Source organism: Theropithecus gelada, chromosome 8 (genome assembly GCF_003255815.1).
Source record: "Theropithecus gelada isolate Dixy chromosome 8, Tgel_1.0, whole genome shotgun sequence".
NCBI lineage: Eukaryota > Metazoa > Chordata > Mammalia > Primates > Cercopithecidae > Theropithecus > Theropithecus gelada.
Genome location: NC_037676.1, coordinates 89,837,218 through 89,851,280, shown reverse-complemented (window position 1 = coordinate 89,851,280; position 14,063 = coordinate 89,837,218). Strand labels below are relative to the sequence as shown.

At 33.5% G+C, this 14,063-nt stretch overlaps 1 protein-coding gene across 1 annotated transcript in view; it reads right to left on the bottom strand.

The window, feature by feature from the left end:
• CNBD1 (cyclic nucleotide binding domain containing 1) overlaps positions 1-14,063 on the bottom strand; it is a 585,185-nt gene that overhangs the window by 38,754 nt on the left and 532,368 nt on the right. Inside the window, exon 11 of the mRNA XM_025394780.1 lies at positions 7,507-7,574. Coding sequence (XP_025250565.1) covers positions 7,507-7,574 — 68 coding nt within the window. The remainder of the gene's footprint in view (positions 1-7,506; positions 7,575-14,063) is intronic.

Genomic DNA, 14,063 nt, shown 5'->3' with positions numbered 1-14,063 from the left:
CAAATGAACAAAAAAAATACTGTTTCTAAAATTATCTGGTAATAATCTTATTTTTATATTTCTTTATTTATTATAGAAACCATAAATTAAATAACACACTAGTAATCAAAAGAATATTATCACAAAATTATATCATTTTGGTTATATTGATTACAATTAAAATGATTTAAATTAGATAGTTGGCACTAGGTAATAAATCTGGATTCAGTTTATTTATTGTTTGTGTTAAAAGATGTATCTTTAAAGAGCTTCTTATTGTATATATACATATATGTGTATATATATAGCAACACATTACATATATATATATATACAACTTCAAAATAAAATATATGCTGACTGAAAAAAATTGGGACAGAGGGAAAATGAGGATAGGAAAATGAGCTGATGTCAGAAGTGAGATGAGTATACTGAGCACATTACTAGTGTTCCTGTACATCTGATGGAGATGGGTCACAAATTTAGGCCAAAGCTTTCTAGTAGGATTGATCTAGAAGGATCAGTGATTCATTTAATGGGTCATAGTATCCTTGAAATAAAAACAAAGTAGTCATTCAGGAGAAGACCTATTCCTGGCACTAAAACCAGAAAAACATGTCCCATATTTCTTAATAAAAAGAATATTGGAAATTTCATCTGTACCTACATCCTTATAGTACTTTCAGAAGAGCTCTGACATTTTTGGTAATAATGTCCTCACATTAGGCTGTGCTATCACACAGAACACAATTCGGCAAAAGCCAAAGCAATCTAATATGGATGGACAGAGCCATCAGATAACATGGCTTCACCAAGCAATACACTGTGGTGTGCATATTTTCACCTTGTCTTAGAGGCTGTTTGCTGCATGCATGTGTGCTCATGTGTTCATATGGATACCTCGATAAAAGGAGATACAATATCACTTTCAACAAAAATTTAGTCATTTATTATATCCATCTTTATTTTTGTATATTTTCCATAATATGTGCATTTTAAAAGGGTTTTTTAAAGGAGAATTTTAAAAGTTTTATATCTAAGCAAAGGGCTAAATGGCATGTTTTCAAAACTTTTCAACCACCGATTCTTAACCGAGTGAAAATAAGTGACAGTTATTTCTGGGTTATCCTTCCTGACTTTTTCTAACATTACTCTTTTATTTTTTCTTATCCAGTACAAAACCAACTGTTTTAAGAGCTAGTGGAACTAAAATAGGATTATCTTCATCTTTTGAAAGATAAGGGCTACAATAAGAAAAGTATACAGACTTAAACAGGCAACCTGGATTTGTCTAAGGGTCCTAAAAATTAGTTTGGCTTTTATTTCAGGACCAAACAACAAGAGTTTATTTATTTAAGTTTATAATTGATGCCAGGAAAATGTTCCCAAGTTTGAAAGGAGTTTTCACATAATCTCTTATGAAATTTTTAAAAATGTAAGTGTCTGACATCCATTTGAAATATCCTGGGTTAGAAACTTCAGAGGGTCATGGGAGAAAAAATATAACCTCAGAAAGCCCCAGAGGGGAGCCTGTCATGTATTCCGTGTTGAAATTCATGAATTTGTTTTGAATAAGCTAAATAGGAAAAAATATGAGAAAACAAAAATAATCCCTTTCTTTATTTTGAAAGTTCAGTCTGCTCTGTAACTTGTCACCCATCGTGTGCCAAAAAAGAAGCTGGAAAAGATACACATACCACAGGCATCGTGGGGTGAAGAAACATTACGCCTACAAGCTTCTTCCGTTTTGCTAGCCCATGTTCTTTTCTGTCTTTAAATGTCAACAACTCAAGTAAGCGGGAAATGCCAAGAGCACAGTCTCCAGGCTGCATGTGTTCTCCTAGCTGTGTGTTGCCCTCTTCACTATTGCTGTGCTCCTGACTTCTGTCATGTGAAATGGGAGACATTGGAACAGTTATCATAAACAGACTTTTTCAGAGAGAATTTAATCATTCCTTTTTTTGTATGCAACACATATGTTTTAATGGAGACTTTTCAGAAAATTTCAGCAAGCAACATATTCACTGGCAGATGAAACTCAGGACTAGGGAAGGCCCGAATAAGAAGAAACTTCTTAATTTTCCATCTGCCTTCCCATTTACTACATATTTCTTAAATAACTAGGGTAAACTTTTTGACATTTATCTTTAAAAACTAAATCAAATTGTTCTGCTCTGTTACAAATCTGATTTAGTTCAAGAGTAATCACAGAATGACTTTTCACCAGCTACAATGTGTCCCAACTATCTTTTCACACTTTTAAAATTACTATTCTTCCAATAAGTTTTATTCTATGCCTAGGGTAAAATTCATTATTATTTTGGTAGACAATTATATTAAACTTGACTTACTATGTTTTAAATGTTTTTTTCTTATTCACTCTGCTCCTTTCTTCAACTTAGTGAGTCATCCCTAATTCAACGTGTGGTCTTTAATCTCTCTATAACTTTTTTTTCCACATTCTGTCAACAATTACTCTTATATCTATGTTATTTCTGTTGCTTTCCCTGAACCTCATTTATTTACCAAATCATGGGCACCAATTACCTTCCTTGAAATAACTCAATTTATTCTACACAGTATCAATTGAGAGAAAACAGTTTTGCCACTTCTTGCCCCTGGCAAAATCTTAGAATATACAAGTTTAAAAGACAGGATAGTTAAACTAATTGTCTTACATAAAATTATTCCTGTGGTGAAAGACATGTGGGTGCAGAGGAGATTCTATTTCAATGTTTCAGATACTGGTGAGCTAACAGGTAGTCTTGGATCATTTTTGGGGAAAAACAATGTCAACCATTTTCTTCAAAATGTACTTTGAATTAGGCACATCCTTCAGATAAAAATCCATAATGAAGTGGTAGGACCAAAGAGAATATTAAAACTAACCTAGAGATCAGGTTTCACTTGATCTTTTTCAGTAAAATATATTCAGAATTTCTGCTTCTGTACAGAGTAGGTTAGTTTGTGATAGACCATTGCTCCCGCTGAGCACAATTATGCTCCTGCTGAGCTGGGGGAAAAATTATGTCCTTAAAGTCTTCAGAGATGTGCTAATTTCATGAAGTCATAAAGGTATGGTAATCTAGAGAAGCTGAAGTATCAACGTGGAACTGACTACTATTTTGGGGTCTGTTACTGATGCTGCTCAAGGAATTTGCCTCGGCAGAGGAGGTACATTGCTAGAGAACAGAGAAACCAGCTGAGCTTTGGGTAGTCTCGCGTGTCCACGATGACAAAATTAGAGACTTTAAAGGACTTTAAGGGACTCAAACACATGATTATTCCATCAAGATGTGTGTGCAGGACAAGAGGCTCAAAAGCTAAGCCAAAAGCTGTTGGAAAAATGCTGAGATTTCATCAGTCTTCCTTAAAGAAACAAAATTAGAGTTTAGGACTTGACAGGGGTGAGGCCCAAGTGATATTTTCCAATCCCATTGAAAACCCTGAAGAGTAACAGGGATGAAGAAGTAGACTGAGGCTTGCCACTCTTGGGACGTGGGCTCAATTTTCCCTGATTGCTTAAAGTGATCAATCCTCCATTCCAATTGCCTACAAAGAAATTAATAATCCTATCATGAAGAAGTTATTATTTGAAGTCTATAAAAGTTTTGTACAAAATATCCAGCATTCAACTGAAAATTACCAAGTATAAGAAGAGCAAGACTATGTGACAGAGAATCAGGAAAAAAAAATACAATTAGATATCTTGATGCACCAAAGATTCAGATATTAACATTAGTAGACAGAAGTTTAAAATAACTTTGATATGTTCAAGAAATAGTAGAAAAGTTGGACTAAAAGGATAAAAAATATAGAATATCACCTGATAATTGGGATCTATATAATTGGAAATGAAGAATTCAATAGATAGATCAACCCCAAATTAAAAAGAGCAGAAAATAGAATTAATAAACAGGAAGGAAGAGCAATTAAAATATGAGAACTGAAATAGAGATTAAAAGATTAAGAAATACCCAAAAAATATGTAGGAGGAAAGACACATACAGGCAAAATTTCTCATGTATGTTTAAATGGAGCCCCAAAAGGAGAGAAAAAAGAATGAGGCAGAGAATTATTTGATAAAATTCTGGCTGAAAATTTTCTCAAGCTAATGAAAGACAAATGCATACATTCAAAAAACCTGTAAAACCTGTAAAACCTAAACAGAAGAAGTAGGAATAAAACCAAAACCATATGTAAGCACACCAAAGTAAAACCAGTGAAAAGCAAAGATAAAAATAAAACCTTAAAATTACAGTAGGTTATTTTTGTAGATATTGACAAGCCAATTTGTTTCCAAAACTTAAATGTAAATCCAAAAGAGAGGGGAATTGATAAGACAGCCATGAGAAAGAACAAAGTAGGAGGATTTACTCCACTAAATATATCAAAATTTATATAAAAACCCCCAAATTAAATAACTGTGGCATCGAGATGGGGATAGACAAATGCAACTATTTTGTAAAATATAGAATATAATAACATATATACAGTCACCTAATTTATAACAATGGTGACAATGTAGTTTAGTGAGTAGATAATGGTCTTTTTTACACATGTGACTGAGAAAACTGAATATTCATATGGATAATAAAACTCTTCAACTTAAATTCACTCTATAGACAATTGTCAATTCCAGATTAATTGTAGGTTAGCTGTAAAATGTAAATAATGATGTTTTTAGAAGTAAACACAGGAGAATTAAATATTATTTGAACAGGTGGGCAGGAGTGAGGTCCTATTGGTAAAGGTTCTCTTTGTGGCACCATACATAAAAATTTGACTTTGTTTAATCATCCAATCATTATTCAGGCAAAACTGAGCTATGTCTGAAACTCCCCATTTAATAAACTAGTCAAAGTAATTCCATGTATATTAGTCTGTTTTCATGCTGCTGATGAAGACATACCCAAGACTGGGCGATATACAAAAGAAAGAGGTTTATTAGACTCACAGTTCCATGTGGGTGGGGAGGCCTCACAATCATGGCAGAAGGTGAAAGGCACGTTTCACATGGCAGCAGACAAGAGAAGAGCGCTTGTGCAGGAAAATTCCCTTTTATAAAACCATCAGATCTTGTGAGACTTATTAGCTATCACAAGAACAGCAAGGGAAAGATCTGCCTCCATGGTAATTGAATAATTACCTCCCACTGAGTCCCTCCCACAACATGTGGGAATTGAGGATGAAATTTGGGTGGGGACACAGCCAAACCATATCACCATGTCTGTAGAAAAATGCTGATCAGTATGAAGCAAGTGCATAACATATGCAGGTGGGTGTTTTATAGAGATATATAACCTACTCATTTAATTTTGACCCTGCTGGAATTAGTTAAAATAATGCTAGCTTGTGCAAAGTACTGAAATAGATGCTCCTGCTGGGAAAAAAAGCAAAGTTCAAAGTAGCCTGAGAACTGTCACAAGCCACATAGTGACAAATGCACAATTAAAATTGAACACTTGAACAATCACTAACATATTGCCAGAAAAAAGTAAGTTTCCTTTTATTTTTCCTGTGCTACATGGTTTAACAGATGTGGCTGGCTTAATATGTGGCATCTGTTCTTGCCTCCAGGAAACTGAAAATTTCAGTTGGCACATTTTTCTACTCAGAATTTAAAAATAAATCTATTTACATCAAAATCATTAGTGAGCAATTGAAGACTTTGAAGGAAGACAGAAGGTTTACTGTAAAGCTGACACTTCAAACGGCTTAAAAGAATTTAATTAGAAATGTCTGTTTTCTTCTACATATCTCTAGACACACTTCCAACCTAGGAGTTTCTCCTTGCTTCATTTTGCTTTTTCCACTGCCTTTCAAATGTCTGCTATCCTGATACATCACACTCCTCACTATGCCTGGATCCCTGGAAGGCATAATCCAGGTTTCTTAGGAGGGTGGCAGTTCTGGCCAGTTAGTCAGTCCTTTTCAGCATTTCCTATCCCCACTAATCCTGCTGAGTAACATCTATCACTGCTGTATTTCCTACAGAAAAAGATGTTTTCCTCTCTTTTCTTCCCTACCAGAAAAAAAAAAAAAAAATCTTAAGGGGAAGACAACATCCAAGATTTACAAAGATTTAAGCTCCTGTCCCAACTAAGGAATTGAGGAGACTCTTTTCTACATACTTTTTGGACTATTGTTTCCTATCCCAGTCTGAAGGCTTAGCTATAAAGAAAGTATCTTCCCTCAACTCCAAACTTGTCCTGCTTAGCTGACTCAGGCAAAGCTCCACTTGTATCAGCAGAGTCAGTAGTTAGAACTTAAATTCAGGGAATATGCAATTTTTGTTGGTACAAACTAGCAAATGCTCACCTCATAATGTCCTTCTCCTTGTGATCACACACCAACTACCATCATTTGAGTCATTTGGTAACCATGGCAAGGAAACACTCATTGCACTTTCATCAAGATGATTTAATCCAAAAGACAACTGAAAGTTGCACCCTAATTCACAAATAGCAGATGAGCTCTCAAATTTTAACCCCAATGTTGCCCTCTTTGGGGGAACTACTGTTCTCATTACACTTTAGTCAAAAAGGAAGACACAGCATGTGTTCAAATTCAACCATAAGGAAACACTGAAAACATCAGAATGAGTCAGATGGATTTCACTAAGGATTTTGTTAGGAGACAGAGACATTTAGCACCACACTATAAACAATTTAATCTTTTAAAAACTCCTTTAGGTATTTCTGTTCCTCCCAGATCCTACTTGGGTAAACTGCCAATCCATTTCCTTCTCCCTTTGGCTTCTTTTAACATCCTTATATCACACATCACAGTCTGCCACCTTTTACAGACAACCATTCTCTATATATGGCCGTGAGAGCTGAGGTCATTTGGGTTTTGCAGTCTTTTCATGAGGAGCAATACCATCAGTCCATCTGGACTTCTCCAGACTCCTACGGAACCTATTGTCTTGAATGTTGTTCATATTCATTATATTAACAACTTGTTCAAAGTTTTAATCACATTTCTTATATAGGTTATTAAATATTCTAGACTGAACTAATGCGTAGTGGTTCTTTATGCATTCTATGGACATATTATAATATTAATTTTATAGAGATTGGCATGAGGTGTATTTGTTCAAACTACAATATTTTATTCATATAAAATGGACACAATAAAACTAAAAAAACAAACAAAAAAAAGACTGACCCCTGACCTTTGAAATATCTATTTAAATGTTTATATTCCTCTCTAAAAATGTAAAACTCTTTGAGGTAAGGATTATTACAAGAATAATTTTGTTGAGACAGACTGAAAGTTTTTTAAGGATGTTATAAATATTTTACCAAAAATAGTATCTTAGAGTAAAATTAAAACACATAAGTAGGTGGATGGTTCATTATAAGAACTTTTACAAATGTCTTATGTCATTATTTTCTAGAGCAGATAACATTACACTTATCTTAATAGGAAGGCTACTAGACATTAAAAAACAATAAATAATAAATGTTTGCATTTAATTACTATGAAGAGTGACATTTATTATAACTTGAACATTTTACTTACGTCTGTCAGATGGCCAAAAGTTGGTTTCGCTGTTTGGAGCATAAGTTGCTTGGTCACTGGGTCTAATTCTAGATGAAAACAAAAGAAAACACTTAGAATACCATCAAAAGATAATTTTTATAAATAAAAAGAGCAGTTGCTAATCCTATTTTAATCAATATTTCAAAATAGTAGACAAAATTAAATTTCCCCTAATAATTAAATTGATTCATTAGTACTTCTTTCTAAGTTCACATTCACATACAACAAGATCATCCCATAAAATTTTAGTATCAATAATTTAGACTAATTTACACAATGTCCCACTTTATATTCAGAAATTGGAAATTGTTTAGTACCTAACATGTGGCAGACATTAGTGGTTGTCTACCTCAAAGCCATTCATTTATCCGCTGGCAGATTCACTTTCCATGACAGAGGTTGAAACACTAGATATCTGAGGTTTTTTGTTTTTGTTTTTTTGAGGGTTTCTTTTTGGGGGGGCGCCTTTTTTTGCAGGGGGATCTTATGCTCCTAAGATATAGGCATGTTACCCAAACCAAGAGCAGGTGGATAATTTCTTATTGAAGTATGGGCATGTTTGAGAATAAAAAGGAAGCATTCATAATTCTGCTTGCACAACAGAGTATATCTGGCTACCCTACCCAAATCAAACCAATAGGATTTAGGAGGAAGTATGCTGGGGGGGCGTGCTTTCGGGAAGGTCAGTGATCCAGGAGACAAAAACAACCTAGGATGATCAACTGCCCTTTATGTTTTGGACAAGGTTGTGTTAAATTTTAAAGCATGCAGCAGCATCTTGAAAGCATGAAAAACAAGACCAAGGACTACAGCCAACACACAGAAGACAGACGAGTGAAAATACAGAAAGAGCCAAAATCTTTGCTGACATAATGAAGAGTTTGTTTATTCTTACATGAAATCAAAAATAACTTTTTTCTTTACTTCACTTTTTACTTGTGATAAAAACATTTTAAATTATATATATAAACATAAATATTAACATGTAACACAATTTAGGACCATGGTGTTTTGTGCACAACTCATTCAAACAGTTGGGCAAACTGTTTTGGTCATTTTTCTTCCCTAGGCTTATGTAATCTCCATATTACATTTTTTTTCTTCAATATTCAAGACCTAGATGAAAGCACTAACACTTTTAAGGTAAAGATGTAGTTTTAAGCCAGACTACGGATCGGTAACCCTATTAGCCAATCTTATACAGTCTACCGAATAATCAATATTCATAAAAAGCCATGGTGCAACTTAATATTTTGAAAACTAATATATGCTGCTCTAAATGACATAACTTTAAAAGCAGTGGAACAACTTTATAGTCCAAACTCATTTGATTGTAATGAGTAGAACACATTCAAGCCAACTAACATACAAAAGATGTATATTCCAAAGGACATACAAAATAAGGTAGTAGACTCTCAGGGTATGGCGTAATGGGAATTGAGTCTGAAACCACATATATCAGGAATGAAGGGTGTTCGCTCTTTACAGGGGGAACTGTGAAGTCCTTGTCATGCTGTTGACTTTGTTTTCCCTTCCATTATCTGCTCAATGCTTCCATAATCTCATCTTGTATAACACCTAGTAAATATGGGAGCCCCAAGTCCAAGTTTACATAATTTTATTCCAGAAGCTAACAGTTGGCTCCATTAGTTGACAAAGTTTATATTATTTATTGAGAAAGGATGATTGGTTTATCCACATCTATAAATTTGTTTATATTAGATTAAGGGTATATCCCTGGTCAAATTAAATCAATTAAGGAACTGTACCCTTTGGGTCTGTCAATGGGATACATAAATGAATTTTTTTGGTACAAGAAGTGAGCCAAGGAAACTCAAATTTGATTATCCATACTAAGTGCTAGGTACCAGATCACAGAATCTGCAATTGCCATCATTTCATGCAGTCCTCACAGAAATTGGTACCAGATAGGTAGCCTTGCCACAATTTTACAAATGAGAAATTGATGTCTCAGGAAAATTAAGCAATTGGCATTGCTAGGATTTTAGCTAAGTTCTGTCTAGCTTGATAAAACAGTAAAAGCGGATAATTATCTCATTATAAGTTTCGGGTATTGTTTTTAATTGACATAGGGCACAACCCAGAATTGTGCAAAATTTCTCTCAATTTTATGGATGTGAAACTATGGGAACATCATTTTGTCATAATAAATGTTAGCATTATTATTCAAGTTTTTATACCAACCTTACCTTACTCAGATCATGATGTTGCATTTAATAATTTAGAAAATCAAGCAAACAATTTATAGTAGGGAAAGTAATATGTAGGTAAAACAAAATTAGGAATCAGTTGCGCCTAAAGCATTATTATAACATTATATTTAAATAGCAAAACCATAATAGCAGCATGAAAGAGAGTGGTCATTAAGTAGGTAGATTTTATTTGAAATGGGGTTGTCTCTCTCTATCTCAGGTAACTGTAAGAGACAGGAATCCAAAGTGGGAAGATGTCATCTCCGATTATCAGCAAACTTTGACACACAATAAAACTTTTCTCTTTTTTTCTCACAACATTTCAACAAACAAAGAGGCATACTTTCGCAAGGAGGGTGCAGAAATACCATGTGATTCCATTTCAGCAATTATGATAGCCATAAAAGAATGATTGTTTCCTTTTCTTTGTACCTTCAGAGAGACCTCAGGAGGGACAGCTGAAAAACTAATGTCAAATTGATCTACAGGATGTAATTTAAAAGATCCTGCTGTTATCAGGTTTTCCTAAAGAAGAATGCCCTCAAGAGTTGACATATTTTCATTACAATACTTACAGAAAGCTGTGAAACCTCAATGATAGCGATAGAAATAACACTGTATCTGAGTTCATTGAGCAAAAAAATGTAAAACTAAGAGTCTGAAAAGTGATGACCAAATGATGTCTATCATTTATTCTGTAAACATGGTAAAATATATTAACACTTTGTTATTGTTAAATGAATCTTAAATTTTGTAATAAATCAAACTTGGTCATGATGTATAGTGTTTTCTATATATTTCTGGATTCAATATACTTATATATTGCTATATTACATATAATAAAAAACTATATATTTTTATTAATATATATTAAATATATATTCTATATTAAAAATAATATATTATATATTTTTTATTAATGAGGTTGGCCAATAATTTCTTATTTTGTAAAGCCCTTATCAGGTTTCAATATAAAGTTTATATCATGGGTGAATTAAATAATTTAGGACCATTTTCTCCCTTGTCCTTTAGAAGGGTTTGTGTAGAGTTGACATGTCTTCCTTAAATTTTTCATAGAATTCACAGGAATTCATACTTTTAAAGTGAATGGGCATTTGTGGGAATATTTTAAATTACATATTCAGTCTATTTAATAGACAGACTTAGTCGCATAGTCTGTTTCATATTGTGAAGACTTCCTGGGATTACTGTATCAATTTCACTACCTTTTCAGAGTTATCTTGTGATTTTGCTGATGATCTCCACTGTTGGTCTATATAACACATTCTGAATTTTTTGAAATGAGTTTTATGGCATAGGATCAATTTCTGTAAATATGTACCAACATGGACAACATGTCCAAATCTTATGCGCTCTTATTGTTTATTAAGATATACACACAATATGGGAGGCCGAGACGGGTGGATCACGAGGTCAGGATATCGAGACTATCCTGGCTAACACGGTGAAACTCCGTCTCTACTAAAAAATACAAAAAACTAGCCGGGTGAGGTGGTGGGCGCCTGTAGTCCCAGCTACTCGGGAGGCTGAGGCAGGAGAATGGCGTAAACCCGGGAGGCGGAGCTTGCAGTGAGCTGAGATCTGGCCACTGCACCCCAGCCTGTGTGACAGAGCGAGACTCCATCCCCCCACGAAAAAAAAGATATACACATAATAAAATTTATACCTTTAAACAGTACAATTTAGTGGTTTTCAGTGTATTCATACAACTGTGGAACCATATCTAATTCCAGATCATTTTCATACTGAAGATAAATACTGTATCTATTATCATTCACTTTCCATCCCTACTTCTCTTTAGATTCTAGCAAACACTAGTCTTTCTGTGTCTATGATTTGCCTATTCTAGACATGTTATATAAATGCAGTCATATAATATGTAGCTTTTTGTGTCTGACTTTGTTAAGATTCATCTATGGTTTGTAGCATAAATCAGTACTTCATTAATTTTTATGAATGAATAATTATACATATACATATAATATGGACATGTCATATTTTCTTTATTCATTCATCAGTTGGTGAACATTCAGGTTGTTTACACTTTGGCACTGTTATGAATAATGCTGCTATGAATATTCATGTAAAAGTTTTTGTGCAAACGTATGTTTTCAGTTCTCTTTGGTGTATACATAGAAGCGGAATTGTTGGGTCATATAAAAAGTCAATGGTTTGCTTTTCGAGGACTGCCAAAGTATTTTCCAAAACAGCTGCATCATTTTACATTTTCATCAGCTATGTATAAGGGTTTCAATTTCTTCACATACGCACAACTTTTATTACTGTCTGTATTTTATATTTTGATATCCTATTGGATGTAAAGTCGTATCACAATGTTTTATGATTTGCTTTTCTCCCAATTTGAAGAACTTTGTATTTAAATCATTTGCCTATTTTTAAATAAGGTATTTTTGTTTTATGATTGAAGTATAATAGTTTTGAGTATATTCTAGAAACTAGATCCTAATCATATATGTGATTTGTGAATATTTTTTCCTATTTTGTAGGTTGTCTTTCCACTTTCTTGATAGTGTCCTTTGAAACATAAAAGTTTTTAATTTGTATAAAGTCCAGTTTATCTAATATTTCTTTGGTTGCTTGTGCTTTAAGTGTTATATCCTGGAAACCATTGCCTAGTGCAAGGTTATAAACATTTACATCTATGCTTCCTTCTAAGAGTTTTATAGACTTGTTAAATTTACAGTTTTGATGCATTTTATTTAAATTTTTACATCATATAAGATTGGGGTCCTAATTCATTTTTTGCATGTAAATATTCGGTTGTCTCAGCACCATTTGTTGAAATTGTCTTGGTGTTCTTGTTGAAAGTCAATTGACCATAAATTTGTGGGTTTATTTCTGGACTCTCAGTTATATTCTATTAGTCTATATGTCTATCCTTATACCAGCACCACACAAATTTGACTAATGCAAACTCACACCCTGAAAGTGTGCGTGCTCTTAGTTTCATATTCTTTTGCAAGATGGTTGACTGTTCTGGGTCCTTAGTATTTCCATATTGATTTTAAGATCAGTTTATCAATTTCTGCAAAAAAGGAGAGCAGAAATTTTAATAGGAATTATGGCAAATCTGTAGATCAATTTAGGAAATATTGCCATCTTAACAATAGTAAATCTTCCAATTCATAAACACACAATGTCTTTCTATTTATTTAGGTTTTCTCTAATTTATTTCAATAATATTCTGTAGTTTTCCATATCCAAGTTAAACATTTATTTTTTAATATATTTCTAAGTATATTGTCATTTTGATACTATTAATTTTATTAATTTCATTTTTAGACTGTTCTTTGCTAGTGTATAGAAATAGAATTATTATATGTTGATCATGAATACTGCAATATTGCCAAACTCATTAGCTGGCTTTGTGTGTGTGTGTAAATTTTTTAGGATTTTTCTATAAACACAATTATATCATCAGCAAAGAGAGGTGAGAGGTAATGTTACTTCTATTCCAATCTGGATATCTTTTCTTCCATTTACTTGCTGAATTTCCCAGGAGGTGATTTTTACCAGGTTGAGGAAATTCTCTTTTATTGCCAGTTCTTTCAGTACTTTTTATCATCAAAGAGATCATGTGGGTAATATGGTTTGGCTGTGTCCCCACCCAAATCTCATCTTGAATTGTAGCTCCCATAATCCCTACATGTCATGAGAGGGACCCAGTGGAGGCTGGCTTTTCCCATGCTGTTCTTGTAATAGTGAATGGGCCTCATGAAATCTGATGGTTTTCTGAAGGGCAGTTACCCTCCACATTCACTCTTGCCTGCAGCTATGTAAGATGTGCCTTTGCTCTTCCTTCACCTTCCACCATGATTACGAGACCTCCCTAGCCATGTGGAACTGTGAGTCCATTAAACTTCTTTTTCTTTATAAATTATGTCTTGGATACATCTTTATTAGAAGCATGAGAACTGACTAATACAGTGGGTTTTGTTCTTTATCCCATGAGTATAGTGTATTACAATGATTCATATTACAATGAGATAATAGTTGATATTACATTCATGTATTATGTTGAATTTCAGATACAGACTGCATTTCTGGCTTAAATTCTATATGAACATGGTTTATAATCCTTTTTACATGGTGCAGAATTAAGTTTGTTGAGAATTTTTACATCTGTATTTATAAAATGTTGATCTGTAGTTTTCTTATCTTGTGACATCTTCATCTGTTTTTGGTAATACTCATAGAATGCATTGGAAAATGTTCACTTTTTTGGTTAGCCTATTATCTGCCTCAATTTGTATCCACAGCCTTCAGGAGCTCCCAGTGTAA